Source organism: Convolutriloba macropyga, chromosome 4 (genome assembly GCF_964194025.1).
Source record: "Convolutriloba macropyga chromosome 4, txConMacr16.3, whole genome shotgun sequence".
NCBI classification, from domain to species: domain Eukaryota; kingdom Metazoa; phylum Xenacoelomorpha; order Acoela; family Convolutidae; genus Convolutriloba; species Convolutriloba macropyga.
This window is the reverse complement of record NC_134471.1, coordinates 69,734,098-69,752,233: the sequence shown is the minus strand read 5'-3', so window position 1 is coordinate 69,752,233 and position 18,136 is coordinate 69,734,098. Positions and strand designations below refer to the sequence as shown.

The window sequence follows — 18,136 nt, the reverse complement described above, 5'->3', positions numbered from 1 at the left end:
ATTATATCACCTTAAGGGAACTGTTAAAAAAGTAAAACAAAGAGAGCGCATGATTGTCAACAAACCAGTAGCTTACGCAAGAAAACTTTGAAGACATTTTTTCAGTGTTTTGAGAAAACGCTCTTAAGTTGACTCCTGCTTGCAAATGTTGGAAGTATGTCCGAAAATGTCTGCAATAGTTAGGTTTAAGATGTAAGAAAGTTATGACTGAACAATCATCAGTTTTTCAAGGAAGTATTCTGTTTTTTTTTTCTGATTAATTGCTCTCAATCGAAATTTGTAGCAATTATATTAGCCCTGTGGTCCTTTTAAGGCAATTTTTCGTTTGCGTGATCTTCTGTCGGACCCATTTGATTTTTTGTCCTCAAAAATGGGATAAAATTTTTTTCGGAGAACTGATTGATACAGGAATTCCTTAGTGAAAAACACGCATAATCCGTATATCGTAAAATTAGTTAAATATATTTCAAATTTCAATGTCATGACAACGCAACATTTGCTTGAACTGTCGATATGAATTGTACGATATACTGAACCATCAATAAAACTGAAATTTTAAGAAGAAATTAGTTCTTATTGATGTTTTATTTCAATTAAATGCTCAGCAATGAAAAAACTTATCAATCTGAAAACACCAACTGATTGTCTGCTGACCTAGCGTTCTCGAAATCCCAAATTTTAGTTTTGGATTGTTTTTATTATTAAGAGACAAAAGTCAGGTTTCTTATCATTGGGTTTCCAGATATTTGTAAAAAAAATGACTTGTGAGCGGTTTGGCTGGAAATTAAAAAAACGGGAAAAGTTGGCTGGCTGTGACAGCTGTTATTTTGTTATTTGTTCACTACCCTATGCGGCAACCGCAAAATCTTTGGTCATCCTAGCTGTTAAAATGAGCATATTCGAAAAGGTTCCTGCGCAAAAAAATTGACATTATGATGCAATAATAGTTTTACTCCACCTCACTTCTCGGCCCTAAGAATAATATTAGCCAAAATAAAATTTTATCACATTAAGGAAACTGTTAAAAAAGTAAAACAAAGAGAGTGCATAATTGTCAACAAACCAGTAGCTTGCGCAAGAAAACTTTAAAGACAATTGTTCAGTGTTTTGAGAAAACGCTCTTAAGTTGACTCCTGCTTGCAAATGTTGGAAGTATGTCGGAAAATGTCTGCAATAGTTAGGTTTAAGATGTAAGAAAGTTATGACTGAACAATCATCAGTTTTTCAAGGAAGTATTCTGTTTTTTTTCTGATTAATTGCTCTCAATCGAAATTTGTAGCAATTATATTAGCCCTGTGGTCCTTTTTAGGCAATTTTTTGTTTGCGTGATCTTCTGTCGGACCCATTTGATTTTTTGTCCTCAAAAATGGGATGAATCTTTTTCGGAGAACTGATTGATACAGGAATTTGTTAGTGAAAAACACGCATAATCAGTATATCGTACAATTAGGAATTTATATTTCAAATTTCAATGCCATGACAACGCAACACTTGCTTGAACTGTCGATTTTAATTGTACGATATACTGAACCATCAAGAAAACTGAATATTTAAGAAGAAAATAGTTCTTATTGATGTTTTATTTCAATTGAATATTAAGCAATGAAAAAACTTATCAATCTGAAAACACCAACTGATTGTCTGCTGGCCTAACGTTCTCGAAATCCCAAATTTTAGTTTTGGATTGTTTTCTTTATTAAGAGACCAAAGTCAGGTTTCTTATCATTGGGTTTCCAGATATTTGTAAAAAAAATGACTTGTGAGCGGTTTGGCTGGAAATTAAAAAAACGGGAAAAGTTGGCTGGCTGTGACAGCTGTTATTTTGTTATTTGTTCACTACCCTATGCGGCAACCGCAAAATCTTTGGTCATCCTAGCTGTTAAAATGAGCATATTCGAAAAGGTTCCTGCGCAAAAAAATTGACATTATGATGCAATAATAGTTTTACTCCACCTCACTTCTCGGCCCTAAGAATAATATTAGCCAAAATAAAATTTTATCACATTAAGGAAACTGTTAAAAAAGTAAAACAAAGAGAGTGCATAATTGTCAACAAACCAGTAGCTTGCGCAAGAAAACTTTAAAGACAATTTTTCAGTGTTTTGAGAAAACGCTCTTAAGTTGACTCCTGCTTGCAAATGTTGGAAGTATGTCGGAAAATGTCTGCAATAGTTAGGTTTAAGATGTAAGAAAGTTATGACTGAACAATCATCAGTTTTTCAAGGAAGTATTCTGTTTTTTTTCTGATTAATTGCTCTCAATCGAAATTTGTAGCAATTATATTAGCCCTGTGGTCCTTTTTAGGCAATTTTTTGTTTGCGTGATCTTCTGTCGGACCCATTTGATTTTTTGTCCTCAAAAATGGGATGAATTTTTTTCGGAGAACTGATTGATACAGGAATTTGTTAGTGAAAAACACGCATAATCAGTATATCGTTCAATTAGGAATTTATATTTCAAATTTCAATGCCATGACAACGCAACACTTGCTTGAACTGTCGATTTTAATTGTACGATATACTGAACCATCAAGAAAACTGAATATTTAAGAAGAAAATAGTTCTTATTGATGTTTTATTTCAATTGAAAATTAAGCAATGAAAAAACTTATCAATCTGAAAACACCAACTGATTGTCTGCTGGCCTAACGTTCTCGAAATCCCAAATTTTAGTTTTGGATTGTTTTCTTTATTAAGAGACCAAAGTCAGGTTTCTTATCATTGGGTTTCCAGATATTTGTAAAAAAAAATGACTTGTGAGCGGTTTGGCTGGAAATTCAAAAAGCGGGAAAAGTTGTCTGGCTGTGACAGCTGTTATTTTGTAATTTGTTCACTACCCTATGCGGCAACCGCAAAATCTTTGGTCATCCTAGCTGTTAAAATGAGCATATTCGAAAAGGTTCCTGCGCCAAAAAATTGACATTATGATGCATTAATAGTTTTTCTCCACCTCACTTCGCGGCCCTAAGAATAATATTAGCCAAAACAAAATTTTATCACATTAAGGAAACGTTAAAAAAGTAAAACAAAGAGAGCGCATAATTGTCAACAAACCAGTAGCTTACGCAAGAAAACTTTGAAGACAATTTTTCAGTGTTTTGAGAAAACGCTCTTAAGTTGACTCCTGCTTGCAAATGTTAGAAGTATGTCCGAAAATGTTTGAAATAGTTAGGTTTAAGTTGTAAGAAAGTTATGACTGAACAATCATCAGTTTTTCAAGGAAGTATTCTGTTTTTTTTTCTGGTTAATTGCTCTCAAAGGAAAGTTGTAGCAATTATATTAGTCCTGTGCTCCTTTTAAGGCAATTTTTCGTTTGCGTGATCTTCCGTCTGACCCATTTGATTTTTTGTCCTCAAAAACGGGATAAAATGTTTTTCGGAGAACTGATTGATACAGGAATTTGTTAGTGAAAAACACGCATAATCAGTATATCGTACGATTAGGAATATATATTTCAAATTTCAATTCCATGACAACGCAACACTTGCTTGAACTGTCGATTTTAATTGTACGATATACTGAACCATCAAGAAAACTGAATATTTAAGAAGAAAATAGTTCTTATTGATGTTTTATTTCAATTGAATATTAAACAATGAAAAAAAACTTATCAATCTGAAAACACCAACTGATTGTCTGCTGACCTAACGTTCTCGAAATCCCAAATTTTAGTTTTGGATTGTTTTCTTTATTAAGAGACCAAAGTCAGGTTTCTTATCATTGGGTTTCCAGATATTTGTAAAAAAAATGACTTGTGAGCGGTTTGGCTGGAAATTTAAAAAGCGGGAAAAGTTGTCTGGCTGTGACAGCTGTTATTTTGTTATTTGTTCACTACCCTATGCGGCAACCGCAAAATCTTTGGTCATCGTAGCGGTTAAAATGAGCATTTTCGAAAAGGTTCCTGCGCAAAAAAATTGACATTGTGATGCAATAATATTTTTCCTCCACTTCACTTCGCGGCCCTCAGAATAATATTAGATAACAAAACAAAATTATATCACATTAAGGAAACTGTGAAAAAAACAAAACAAAGAGAGAGCATAATTGCCAACAAACCAGTAGCTTACGCAAGAAAACTTTGAAGACATTTTTTCAGTGTTTGAGAAAACGCTTTTATGTTGACTCCTGCTTGCAAATGTTGGAGGTATGTCGGAAAATATTTGAAATAGTTAAATTTAATATGTAAGAAAGTTATGACTGAACAATCATCACTTTTTCCAGGAAGTATTCTTTTTTTTCTGATCAATTGCTCTCAACCGAAGGTTGTAGCAATTATATTAGTCCTGTGTTCCTTTTAAGGCAATTTTTTGTTTGCGTGATCTTCTGTCTGACCCATTTGATTTTTCGTCCTCAAAAATGGAATAAAATTTTTTTGGAGAACTGATTGATACAGGAATTCGTTTGTGAAAAACACTTATAAACAGTATATCGTACACTTAGGAAAACATATTTCAAATTTCAATGTCATGACAACGCAACACTTGCTTGAACTGTCGATATGAATTGTACGATATACTGAACCATCAATAAAACTGAATTTTTAAGAAGAAATTTGTTCTTATTGATGTTTTATTTCAATTAAATATTCAGCAATGAAAAAACTTATCAATCTGAAAACGCCAACTGATTGTCTGCTGACTTAACGTTCTCGAAATCCCAAATTTTAGTTTTGGATTGTTTTTATTATTAAGAGACAAAAGTCAGGTTTCTTATCATTGGGTTTCCAGATATTTGTAAAAAAAATGACTTGTAAGTGGTTTGGCTGGAAATTAAAAAAACGGGAAAAGTTGGCTGGCTGTGACAGCTGTTATTTTGTTATTTGTTCACTACCCTATGCGGCAATCGCAAAATCTTTGGTCATCCTAGCTGTTAAAATTAGCATATTCGAAAAGGTTCCTGAGCAAAAAATTGACATTATGATGCAATAATAGTTTTACTCCACCTCACTTCGCGGCCCTAAGAATAATATTAGCCAAAATAAAATCATATCACATTATGGAAACTGTTAAAAAAGTAAAACAAAGAGAGCGCATAATTGTCAACAAACCAGTAGCTTACGCAAGAAAACTTTGAAGACATTTTTTCAGTGTTTTGAGAAAACGCCTTTAAGTTGACTCCTGCTTGCAAATGTTGGAAGTATGTCCGAAAATGTTTGCAATAGTTAGGTTTAAGTTGTAAGAAAGTTATGACTGAACAATCATCAGTTTTTCAAGGAAGTATTCTGTTTTTTTTCTGATTAATTGCTCTCAAAGGAAAGTTGTAGCAATTATATTAGTCCTGTGCTCCTTTTAAGGCAATTTTTCGTTTGCGTGATCTTCTGTCTGACCCATTTGATTGTTTGTCCTCAAAAACGGGATAAAATGTTTTTCGGAGAACTGATTGATACAGGAATTCGTTAGTGAAAAACACGCATAATCATTATATCGTACAATTAGGAATATATATTTCAAATTTCAATGCCATGACAACGCAACACTTGCTTGAACTGTCGATTTTAATTGTACGATATACTGAACCATCAAGAAAACTGAATATTTAAGAAGAAAATAGTTCTCATTGATGTTTTATTTCAATTGAATATTAAGCAATGAAAAAACTTATCAATCTGAAAACACCAACTGATTGTCTGCTGGCCTAACGTTCTCGAAATCCCAAATTTTAGTTTTGGATTGTTTTCTTTATTAAGAGACCAAAGTCAGGTTTCTTATCATTGGGTTTCCAGATATTTGTAAAAAAAAATGACTTGTGAGCGGTTTGGCTGGAAATTCAGAAAGCGGGAAAAGTTGTCTGGCTGTGACAGCTGTTATTTTGTTATTTGTTCACTACCCTATGCGGCAACCGCAAAATCTTTGGTCATCCTAGCTGTTAAAATTAGCATATTCGAAAAGGTTCCTGAGCAAAAAATTGACATTATGATGCAATAATAGTTTTACTCCACCTCACTTCGCGGCCCTAAGAATAATATTAGCCAAAATAAAATCATATCACATTATGGAAACTGTTAAAAAAGTAAAACAAAGAGAGCGCATAATTGTCAACAAACCAGTAGCTTACGCAAGAAAACTTTGAAGACATTTTTTCAGTGTTTTGAGAAAACGCCTTTAAGTTGACTCCTGCTTGCAAATGTTGGAAGTATGTCCGAAAATGTTTGCAATAGTTAGGTTTAAGTTGTAAGAAAGTTATGACTGAACAATCATCAGTTTTTCAAGGAAGTATTCTGTTTTTTTTCTGATTAATTGCTCTCAAAGGAAAGTTGTAGCAATTATATTAGTCCTGTGCTCCTTTTAAGGCAATTGTTTGTTTGCGTGATCTTCTGTCGGACCCATTTGATTTTTTGTCCTCAAAAATGGGATGAATTTTTTTCGGAGAACTGATTGATACAGGAATTTGTTAGTGAAAAACACGCATAATCAGTATATCGTACAATTAGGAATATATATTTCAAATTTCAATGCCATGACAACGCAACACTTGCTTGAACTGTCGATTTTAATTGTACGATATACTGAACCATCAAGAAAACTGAATATTTAAGAAGAAAATAGTTCTCATTGATGTTTTATTTCAATTGAATATTAAGCAATGAAAAAACTTATCAATCTGAAAACACCAACTGATTGTCTGCTGACCTAACGTTCTCGAAAACCCAAATTTTAGTTTTGGATTGTTTTCTTTATTAAGAGACCAAAGTCAGGTTTCTTATCATTGGGTTTCCAGATATTTGTAAAAAAAAATGACTTATGAGCGGTTTGGCTGGAAATTCGAAAAAGCGGGAAAAGTTGTCTGGCTGTGACAGCTGTTATTTTGTTATTTGTTCACTACCCTATGCGGCAACCGCAAAATCTTTGGTCATCCTAGCGGTTAAAATGAGCATTTTCGAAAAGGTTCCTGCGCAAAAAAATTGACATTGTGATGCAATAATATTTTTCCTCCACTTCACTTCGCGGCCCTCAGAATAATATTAGCCAAAACAAAATAATATCACATTAAGGAAACTGTGAAAAAAACAAAACAAAGAGAGAGCATAATTGCCAACAAACCAGTAGCTTACGCAAGAAAACTTTGAAGACATTTTTTCAGTGTTTTGAGAAAACGCCTTTAAGTTGACTCCTGCTTGCAAATGTTGGAAGTATGTCCGAAAATGTTTGCAATAGTTAGGTTTAAGTTGTAAGAAAGTTATGACTGAACAATCATCACTTTTTCAAGGAAGTTTTTTTTTCTGATCAATTGCTCTCAACCGAAGGTTGTAGCAATTATATTAGTCCTGTGTTCCTTTTAAGGCAATTGTTCGTTTGCGTGATCTTCTGTCTGACCCATTTGATTTTTCGTCCTCAAAAATGGGTTAAAATGTTTTTTGGAGAACTGATTGATACAGGAATTCGTTTGTGAAAAACACGCATATTCAGTATATCGTACAATTAGGAAAATATATTTCAAAGTTCGATGCCATGACAACGCAACACTTGCGTGAACTGTCGATTTGAATTGTACGATAAACTGAACCATCAGGAAACTGATTTTTAAGAAAAATTTTTTTCCAAACTGATGTTTCAATTCAAGTGAATATAAAGCAATGAAAAAACTTATCAATCTGAAAACACCAACTGTTTGTCTGCTGACCTAACGTTCTGGAAAAACGAAATTTTAGTTTTGGATTGTTTTTTTTATTTAAAGACAAAAGTCAGGTTTCTTACCATTGGGTTTCCAGATATTTGTAAAAAAAAATGACTTGTGAGCAATTTGGGCGGAAATTAAAAAAAGCGGTAAAAGTTGGCTGGCTTTGAAAGCTGTTATATTGTTATTTCTCCACTACCCTATGCAGCAACAGCCAAAACTTTGGTCAAATTAGCTGTTAATGTCAGCATATTCGAAAAGGATACCGAGCAGAAAAACATTGGCATTGTGATGCAATAATAGTTTCACTCCACTTCATTTTGCGGCCCTAATAATAATATTAGCCGAAATATATTTATATCACATTGCAAAATCGGAAAATGTTTGCAATAGTTAAGTTTAAGATGTACAAAAGTTATGACAGAACAATCATCAATTTTTCATGGAAGTATTCTGTTATTTCTGATTAATTGCTCTCAACCGAAGGATAAACAAGATAAACTGCTCAGACGGAATTCAGTGGCCGAGTAATTCTCTTAGAATCTATTGTTTTGAAAAAAACCATGCTAGACCAAAAATGCTATGACAAAATTTGAATGAAAAGGCAATTCTTGAACCGATTTGGTCATGAAAAAAAGGCCTGCGGTTGATGATGAATTAGTTCATTTATTATTTTTTTGTCTTTCACACTGTGTCGATCATCTGCTTTTTACGTTCATTGGCTCAATATAGTCAATATAAACTAGGAAACTCGACAGGCCGACGCGACGAAGAAACCCCGGTGATTCTGGAAATTTTATCGTGTAAGATCTGATAGGAACCCGAAAAAAGGACTTTAAAGATCTAATCTATATTTGAGTGTTTGCCTGTTCTGTAGGAAGCGGGTGGAATGTTTGAAGTGCCAGCTAACTCAAAACCAGAAGAGGAGGAAGACTATGACCCACTCATGAACTACATGTTCTACGGAGGTGCACAGGTAAACAGATCAAATTGATCAGGTCTGAACCAGGACACAAATGAATTTTATTTGCGCAAATGTGTGCGGATATTCTCTTTACCGCACTTTACACTATTTTTGTAATATTCTTTGCAATAACCGCTATTCCTTCTTTATTTAGCGATAGTTACGTCACATAATCCAATCCTGTTTCAAGTGTTTTCAAAGAGGGCTGTAAAAATTGCATTTAAAAATGACTGGCGTTTAAAAAATGGATTTCAAATTGGTTCACACAAAATATTTTAACTGGTTCGAGCCTACTTTTTTTTTCTTATTTAGCTTATTTTATTTTTTACTGATTGAATGTGAACTCAGTTTTTGTTCAATCTTACTCCAGTCCAACCCGATTGACGTGGAGGAGTGTCTGAGGAGTGCGAACAGACTGAAGGAGGTGGTTGTCACCCTCATCCTCATAGGAGTGGTCGTTGCACAGGTCATGGCATACACTTATGTCAGCGACCTTGGAGTCAACATCGACCAGTGAGTGTCACGTCAGTTTTCACCATGTTTGCTCTACCCTTATCTATCGTTCAGTGAGCTAGTAACAGTACTGAGTCAGAACACCTCCAGATAAATTTTTAATTTTCAGCCTGGAATCAGAAAATATTTCTGAACAATCTGTACAGTGACTGAAATTCTCTGAATCAGGGCAAAATTTAGAGAAAACTCAGGAAGAACTTCTGAAGTGGGTCTGAGTTAGAAGAAATTCAGGGCGAAATGTGACCTGAATCTCAAACAAAATGACTATCTCAAAGGCTATCAAATAAAGCCATATTGAAGCAAAAATTGTTATTGAAGCAAACAGCCATTTTTGTTTAAATTTCGGCCTCTTATTGGGATTTTTGGCCTTTCTTGATATTTTTTGAGATATTCAAGTTTAAGATATCCTAATTGAAATTGTTTGCGGACATTACTTTCTTCAGCTTTGCTAGAAAAGAGAACACGAAAGACATTTTTTGAACCGTAATAATAAAAAATTCTATTTGCCTATCAATTTTCTCTTTTCTTCATTTTTGATGTATTTATGTTACCCAGGTTTAGACCTCGACTTACGAAAGGACTCAAAAAATTTAGTAGGGGTGTGGGTTCCCTCGACCCCAATTCGTGCTGCTGGACTTCAACTCGACTGTGCAATTTAGGTCAAAAAAACCTCTTTGTTGAAGTCCAGCAGCACGAGGTGAACTCCAGCATCAAAAACTTGAGTCCATGTGACCATAAAGTTTATCCAAAGTCTTTTCCTGTAAAATTTGGGTCGAGATAGGTCTCATGTCCGTTTTTGGTAGAACAGCGTTTTTTTTGATAACTCGAAGCCTAGGCCTTGCTGCGTTTGGCTTCTTTGACGCAGTCGGGTCTTCGACTGTTTTTTTTTTAAGTTTTTACGTATTTTGGTATTTGGAAGTGTTGTTGTTATAGGCTGGAGCTGGATGCTCAATTCTTCCGTCGAGAGCAGATTCACATGCGAGCAGGTTACATTAATACAGTTTCATTCACTATGAAAAAAATTGCTCATTTAAATTATTACTTCAGTAAAAGTTATGTACATCAATTTAAATTTTGATTTAACAATGATTCTGAGAGCCTTTTTGAAGTTCTGTTGAAACAGCAACGAAGAGAAGTCTCAAGGAAAAGTGAATAATTGTTGCTTTAAATGTTTTTACGTGTCTTTTCTGTTGGTGCCCCCTCCCACAGTACGCCATGCACCCCCCATTTACAGAGCGCTTGTCATTACATAATAAATCATTATGATAAAATATGCCACGTGCCTCTGGGGGTGCAAATAATATGCACCCACTAAGCTGCGGGCACAAACGGAAAAAATCCGTATTTAGTTCTTTCCCTTTCTCCGTCTTCTCTTTCGTTTGCATTTATCATTGAGCGTTATATGACCAAAACATTACTTTCTAGAGTTATATTACATTTAGTCTGAAGATTATCTTTAAGGCTCATTCAATTGGTTCGAAGAATACATAATTATGTGTGCGTAATTACAGTAATTGGTAACGGCAAAAATTAATGAAATCCAGAAATTCAAAAGCATAACCAACTATACTTTTTTCTGTTCTTTATATAGCCCCCAGCTTTCTATAGCTAATCTGTTTTTACCCCCCCCCCCCCCCCAAGAAATTCAATTTTTGTTGCTTATCGATACATGTTTTGATAACGGAAATATGTCGCCATCAGAGCTAAATTGAAGGTATTTTAGCCCTCGATTACTTAAAAAATAGATTGAAAACTGCTCTCGGACAAGATAATTATCGGATTGATAAAAACCCGCATTATTCAACTGCCGCTTGTATTTAAAGCAAATTGTTATTTCTTACATACGCGTTAATTTCAAAACTTCGCTGCATCATTAAGTCGTGAATGCCGTTTTTATTTCATTGACTATGTGCGTAAATGTAAAAGCGGGGGTTGCAAATCGACGTGGGGGCTATATTGGAAATGAGCCACCATCTAACGTCGCCAGAATTGTGAAGGCAGGGGTAGGTGGTGGTTAAGTAGGGGTAGGAAGTTGGTGACGTTAGATAGTTGGGGGGAGTGGGGGGGGGGGTGAGGAGGTGGGGGCGGTAGGTCTTAAGGGACTGGGATAGGTAGGTGGGATTTTTTATGGGACCACAAATCCTCAAAACACCTTTCTCAACATGAATATTAAAAGCAATTACTAATTATTACGCATCGTAAACTAAGCTAGGGAATGTTCTAAGACAGGCGTCAATGTTTGAAAACAAAAGTTAAAAGTACAAGTCATAGCAAGATTGCGTGAGCTTAAAAAATCTGTAGAATACCAATACTCCGTTCGAGTCGTAAGGAGACCAAGACATGTACAGCAATTGCTTCAAACTATGTTTGAGAACAATAAACAATTATAGTCAGCTTCTTAAAATCTGTTTTTGTCAAGGCAGAAAATTTTTTATTTTCGTTTTAGAAAAATTGTCGCTAATTATCATTACCGAAGCCTGCATCAGCATTAGATGCATACTCCACTTCAAAAATTTATAATATGATGAACAAAGTTTTATTTTATTGAATGCGTCACCCTCTATAAAATTAAGTGTTTTAGACTTTACATAACCCCGATTGGGATTGAACAGGAAAAATAGAAAACATTGATAGTTGTACAAATACTTAAAAGTGCGTACATTTTTTTCATTTTGTAGTTAGAAATATTCTAGTTTCATATTGAGAAAAAACAGGGGCTAGCATCACTATGAAAATAAATGGGAATGGTAACTAAACTGACAAAAATCAATAATCAAATTGCGGGTATCTAGAGTTTTGCTATATGGGTTTGTCCCATTTCTATTTTAAATTTTTTTTTTTCGGATTTAAGTTTGTTCAGTTTAAATTCTCTGTTGAGCACTAGTTGTTTGAAGCACTTTGATCAAATTGAGATAAGGATAAAACTGGTCTAGAAGATTTAAAAATTTTCCACTCAAAATGTTGAATAAGCTTTGAACTAAGGTAAAGCGAATTAAATTTCTCGTCGACAGAGTAAAAAATTAAAGCAACACAATCCTGTATTACATTTCATAGAAGTAAACTAACTAAAGACGTGAGAATTAACAGCAACACAACAATCCGATGACCCTATGCAACAATGAACAAAAAAATCTAAAAACAATTAGAGAATTGTTTTTTTTTGCAGGATCTGTTTTATACGAACCACTAATTAGAACAAGAATAATGAAAATTGTGACACCGCGCATCTTTACAACGAGTACACAAAACAGAATATTTAAATACATAGCATGAAAATTCATAAACACCAGCCAAAATTTTTGATCAAAGTGTATCATACAACTTTAGAAGTAATAAATTATCTCTAAGCAATTCTAATTGCCGAAAAGGGACAATAGAGATACATATTTCAACAAAATTCACAAAATAACTTAAACATTTTAAAAACAAACGGTATCTCAGTAACAAAACGTCATCAGTTTGTTGGAGCTGATAAATCAATCAAAATTACATTGCATAAAAAATTCGATGAAAACCATTAATTGTGAGGATAGGCAAAAAAAAAATTTAAAAAGACAAGATTAATTAATCAATTTTTGTTCATTCAGACTAAAACGAAAATAAAAATGATTGTTATTAATTCGAGCAACTATTTAGATTCACATATTTCTCCATAGCAGCCAATGAACTTTTTCTTAATGAGACTAATTGATAATTCAACAATAAACAAATTATTGCAAAAAATCAAAACTCGCAGACACTCTTAGAAAACGAATATAGTAGAATCACTACTCCAATTTGACTTCTCACTGACGTGAAAAATTTGAAAAACACATGAGCACATTAAAAAAAACCATAGCAGGAAGAACTCCAGAATTGACTCGAATTCACATTCGCCAAAAAAAATTAGTCATTTAAATAACTATCGTATACTGGCACAAAGCAACAAAGTAGAAATAACAAAAAAATCTTCATTCATAAAACACAAAAAATAGGCCTCAAATAAAGTAGTCTATGAAATTATAAAACTTCAATTATTTTTTCACATTGTACAAGAACACACACAAAAGAAAAACTTGGTTCTATCCAATCGAGACTGTTAAAAGCCCACACAATAATTCTTAAATTCATAAACATTTTGTACAGTGGAAAAGAGAATAATAAGAAATAGAGAACAAATTTAACAAAATACTCAACTCCTTGACAAATTTTATACAAAGAAATCTTTTTGCACCAAAAGAATTTATTGTTTTAGTTAGAGACGGCTTGGGACTATACGTTTTAATTTCGTAAACAAGCAATGCAATAAACCTTGAAAGGGCTAAAATTACGCCTTAATATTCAAAATATACAAAAAATAATAATTTCAAACTAGCGAAAAAGTTACCAAAAACCTTCCATCCTATATCAAAACCGCCTGAAAACTTTAAACTTACCCAACTTACCCCAAAAATTTTCAGCAAAATTTTTTCACACCTAGATTTCATACTTTGTTTGAAAAGAAGGTATGGAACCAAAAAAAAGAATTCTCACTTTTCTCCGCTCTTTGAAATTTTTTACAAATCCAATTTTTCAAAACTTTATTTCCTCCCAAAGTTTTCGGTTTCTTTACTTGCTCACTTATAACACACATGGCCGAGAGAAAAACTGAAAACAACTCAAAACACTCTTTGAAAAAAACCGACCTTTCGAATAAATAGCTTCTGATCAGAGAAAGCGTCACAAAAGTTAAATTAACCCAAAAAATGACAAAATTTTATATTTTATTTTGGAATAAAGAGAATAAAAAAATTCAGAAAAATGAAAAGATATTTTTTTCCTCAAATGAATATCTTTCTGTATAAATATTTCTCAATTTTTTTCGAAATTCCAGGAAACAATGCTCCGTACAACTTCCTATGGGCTTTCAGCTCATTTTTAGTTACAAGTGAAAACTTTATTGCCAAAAATTGGTCAAATATTGCTCTATGGCCCTAAAAACGGGAAAATTAGTTGAAAAATTTTCAGTTTAGTGATTTTTTTTCGGAACGTTATCACAGTTTTCTTAGTTTAGTACAAAACACCATTTAGTTTTGAATTTTTTTCGAAACGCTATTATAACGCTATCACAGGTTTTTTAAATAAATAGTAGGAAACACAAAAATGTACGGGAACAAAACAAACAGCTCGCTTAGCGAAAATTTTTCACGACTACACTTCTCGCTCTGTTTCAAATGAAAGCATGAACAAAATAACCACTCTCTCTTAGCTCCGTTTTTTGAGTTTGTTTGCCAAAACAACCATTTCAAATTTCATTCACCTCCTGAAGTTCCGTTTCTTTCTCACCCTCTTGTAAAAAAAACAAAATTCCGGAAACGATTTTAAGTCAAAAATTGACCACCTTCACTAAACAACCAATTAATTATACTAATCATTGGGAAACAATAACCGGCAATTTATCAATGCAAAGTGTCTCACAACAAAAATTGATGAAACATCTTCTGAAATTCTCGTTACAAACAAAGACTGCAAAAATTACTGCACAAAAAACAATGGGACACAATAAATTTTGATTGAAAGAAAAAGACTACCAAATGAAAGATAAAACCAACTACGATATTTCTTATAGAGAAAACCATGAAAAAGTGGAAAAAAAATAAGGGACAACCTTTAAAAATTTCGACAAAAACCTTGAAAAAAATTATCCACAAAATGCTACAATTTCACTTTCCATCAATTATTTTTGCAAAAAAAATTATTACTGCTTCGGCTCAGGTATTGAAAAAGCGTACAATAACATAAGTGAAACTATCTACGACGATTATCAAAAAAATAATTTTCTAAGACATAAATTTAAAAGCTTAGGTGACCTTCTCTAATCCCGGGTTGAGGTTTGGTCAAAAAATAATGTAAGATTAGCGGTGAAAAACGGTGAAAAAAATTTTTCACCGCAAAGCGCTCGCATTTTTTAGCGTTAAATGCTGTGAATTTTTGTAAGATTTGCGGTTTTTAGCGGGGAAATTTTCCTTTTCACCGAATTCACCAGATTTCTTACAAAATTCACCGGATTTCTTACCACTGGTAGCGGTGAAAAAGTTTTTCAGCGCCTAAAATTTTTTTCACCGCATTCAACGCATTGAGCGCAAATTTTACACTTTTTATTCAAATTCACCGCAAATCTTACATCTTTTAGCGATTTTTAGCGGTGACATCTCGACCCGAGTTATAATGATGTAAACCATTAACAGAGAACTCAGTTGGCCCGTTTTGTGTACACTGTTAATAGACAAGGCTTACTTTTGCTGCTAGTGTAACTAGAAATTCAATTAGGTTTCTAAATTACTACATCCTGATAGCTCTCACAAACATCAGACCCTCTTCAGGAGAAAAGGCAAAAGTTTTGGTAACCGTTGATTATTAAAACATTTTGGATTCCGTTTAGTTGTGTATGTAATCAATTTGTAATCGAATATTTGATCAAATTGTCTTATTTATTGAGCTATTTTATTGCTTTAGGTCTTGCTGATGTTTGCCCTTCTACGGCCACCGCAGGTTAGTCTCAACAACGCTACTGTGCTAAACAAAATTGTTCTAGAAGATTCTGTAAAATGATGGCGGGAATTGCACCAAACCGTCTTTATAACTGTACAAGTTCTCAATTTTCATCGCATCGTAGAGAGAGAATTAAATTATTTTGAAACCACAAGAACTCAACTACATCCATTTTTTTATTAAAATATAAGTCAAGGCTTAGGAAAAAAGGGCTGTGAAATTCATAGAAAACAGAAAGTTAGAACAGGCTCAGGTGCTCCCTCAACTGTGAACATGATCACCCGGGCCGAGGATTTTGCCGAAAAATAACGGGGAAAAGAGTGTAAAAATAATATTTTTACACCGTTAGTGCCCCCCTTATTAAGGGTGGAATTACCTGTTAAAGTGTAATTTTAGTGGTGTAATTTTAAGATTTAACGGTGGAAGAAGAGCGGAATAACTTATTTTTACACTCTTTATTACACCGTTAAAACTTATTATATACACCTATATATCAAAATGAACTGGCATCTGACTTTTAGTAATTCCTTTTGGCTGGTTCATTCTGGCTTCAATAAACAATTGATCCAACTTTGCTTAGCTCGGATTTTTAATGTCAATTAATATTTGTGACATTCTCTGCAATTTTGTCAAATAAAAAAATTTCAAATAAACTTTTCATTGTTCACTTTTGTAGTCTCATTAATTTAGAATAATAAATTGGAGTGATTATTCAACGTCATAAAGAGTAAAAGAGACCAAAGAATTCAAAAACTGATTGGCAGCTTTTTTCCAATGGCGACGAAAAAGAACCGATAGATAATTACAGTGGCAATAAGTACTGCTTTTATCCCTTCTGGACTAACGATTTCCACTTTGAAAACAGTGCAAGTAACGAGCTCTTGGTGAGGCAAAGGAATTCAAATTATTTTCCTTGGTTTTTATGTAGTGTTTTATTTGCTATAATCACATCATGACTTGAAATATTGAAAACAAATCAAGTTTTTGGGCTTTTTTATAGCTTTTTGGGAATTTTTTATCTTAAATCTGCTAAAAAACAACAAATTGCCAACCAACGAAATTTTTTTGCTACAAAAAAAACAAAACGATTCTGACGTTTCCCAAACTAAACAGTTGTCATATATTTATTATCTGTCAGCTTTTCAGTTAATTAGTTGAATGATTTAGCAAAGTATGGCTTTGTCATGACATTGAATCTAATATATCAGAGAGACCTTCAGACCTTTCGACAATGCTCCGGTAAAACTGACAACATTTCAGTGACGAAAATGACCTTTTTTAAATTTTTTAAAAAAGAAAACAATTGTAATGAAATGGCGAAATTCAGTAATTGGTTTGGGATTTTTTTTTCGAAAAGATAACCATTGGAATACGAGACATGTTACACATATACTGTGTCTTATTTTTTGTTTTCCTTACTGAAAATAAAAAGTGCGTCATTTTTGTCATCCTTGAACTGCATTTGTTAAACAGGCGTGAAATATAGTGCCATGTCAAGTAATGTTGAAAGTTATTTCAGTGCAATGCAAGCTGAGAGCTTATTTTTAAAAAAAAAACGTTGAGTAGAAAGATTTTCAAGCTCTAAGAGATGATTTTTTCTTACAATTTTTTTTATTCTTGAAAACGATAAATTTCATCCTGAAAACAAAGTTCTCCTTTTCATATTCAACATTCCTGTCTTCAGTCATATTCAGTGTTTTTAATATTTAACACCCTCTGAGTAAAGAAAGTGACATTCATGCCGTAGACAATGCAGATTTGTGAATGAAAAATAGGATTGGCTGCAGCTTCAATTGCAGATTTGATTATATGCTGAGGCTCCAAACTTAATATTCTGGTTTTAAGATTATTGGAGGATTTTTTCTGTGGTCATTTTTTTTTCAGTTATGAGGACTTATTTCAGGATTTTCTCGCTTTTTCTGATTTTCAAAAACATGTCAAAATTTGCATCTGAGTAGTTAGAACTATTATTAATTAAAAATATATATGAGCATATTTGTTTACTAGCTCTTCGCTTTCCGTCGTTTTGAAAATGCTAAAAAACACAGTCTACAAAATTTTTCTTTTTGTTCTCAAAATGACACTTCGCCGACGCGGGAGCAACTATATACTCAAATGGGTTTTTTGTTCAGACAATTTTGGCCGTTCGATATACTCATCGCAGAGAGTTGTGAGTGTTATCATTAGAAAGCCTGTCCAGCGTAGAATATGGAATTAAAAAGATTTTTTTGATTTTTGATTTTTAAAGGGAGTTACCGAGGTTTAAACTTGTGTGATTAGCAGACAATATTACCTTGTTTTCATTCATATTTTCCTTGTTTTTTTTCCAACTTTTCGTTAGTTTTTGGTAAAATATAATAAAAATGTTAAAAGTAGTGTAATTTTTTAATGTTTAAAGATAGCGTAGGGTTGCTGAATTGTTCGATTAGTGTTTTTTACAGAATTAATGCTAAACTTTTTCATAATTCTGACTTTTTTTTCAAAAATGGGAGCAAGTACTGTTTTTTATATCACTTTCTTCAAATTTGCTGAAAAT

At 33.2% G+C, this 18,136-nt stretch overlaps 1 protein-coding gene across 1 annotated transcript in view; it reads left to right on the top strand.

The window, feature by feature from the left end:
- The window catches only part of LOC142338639 (uncharacterized), a 40,982-nt gene that overhangs the window by 5,578 nt on the left and 17,268 nt on the right, over positions 1-18,136 (top strand). The window contains exons 3-6 of the mRNA XM_075388482.1: positions 8,491-8,589; positions 8,948-9,090; positions 10,024-10,076; positions 15,565-15,600. Coding sequence (XP_075244597.1) covers positions 8,491-8,589; positions 8,948-9,090; positions 10,024-10,076; positions 15,565-15,600 — 331 coding nt within the window. The remainder of the gene's footprint in view (positions 1-8,490; positions 8,590-8,947; positions 9,091-10,023; positions 10,077-15,564; positions 15,601-18,136) is intronic.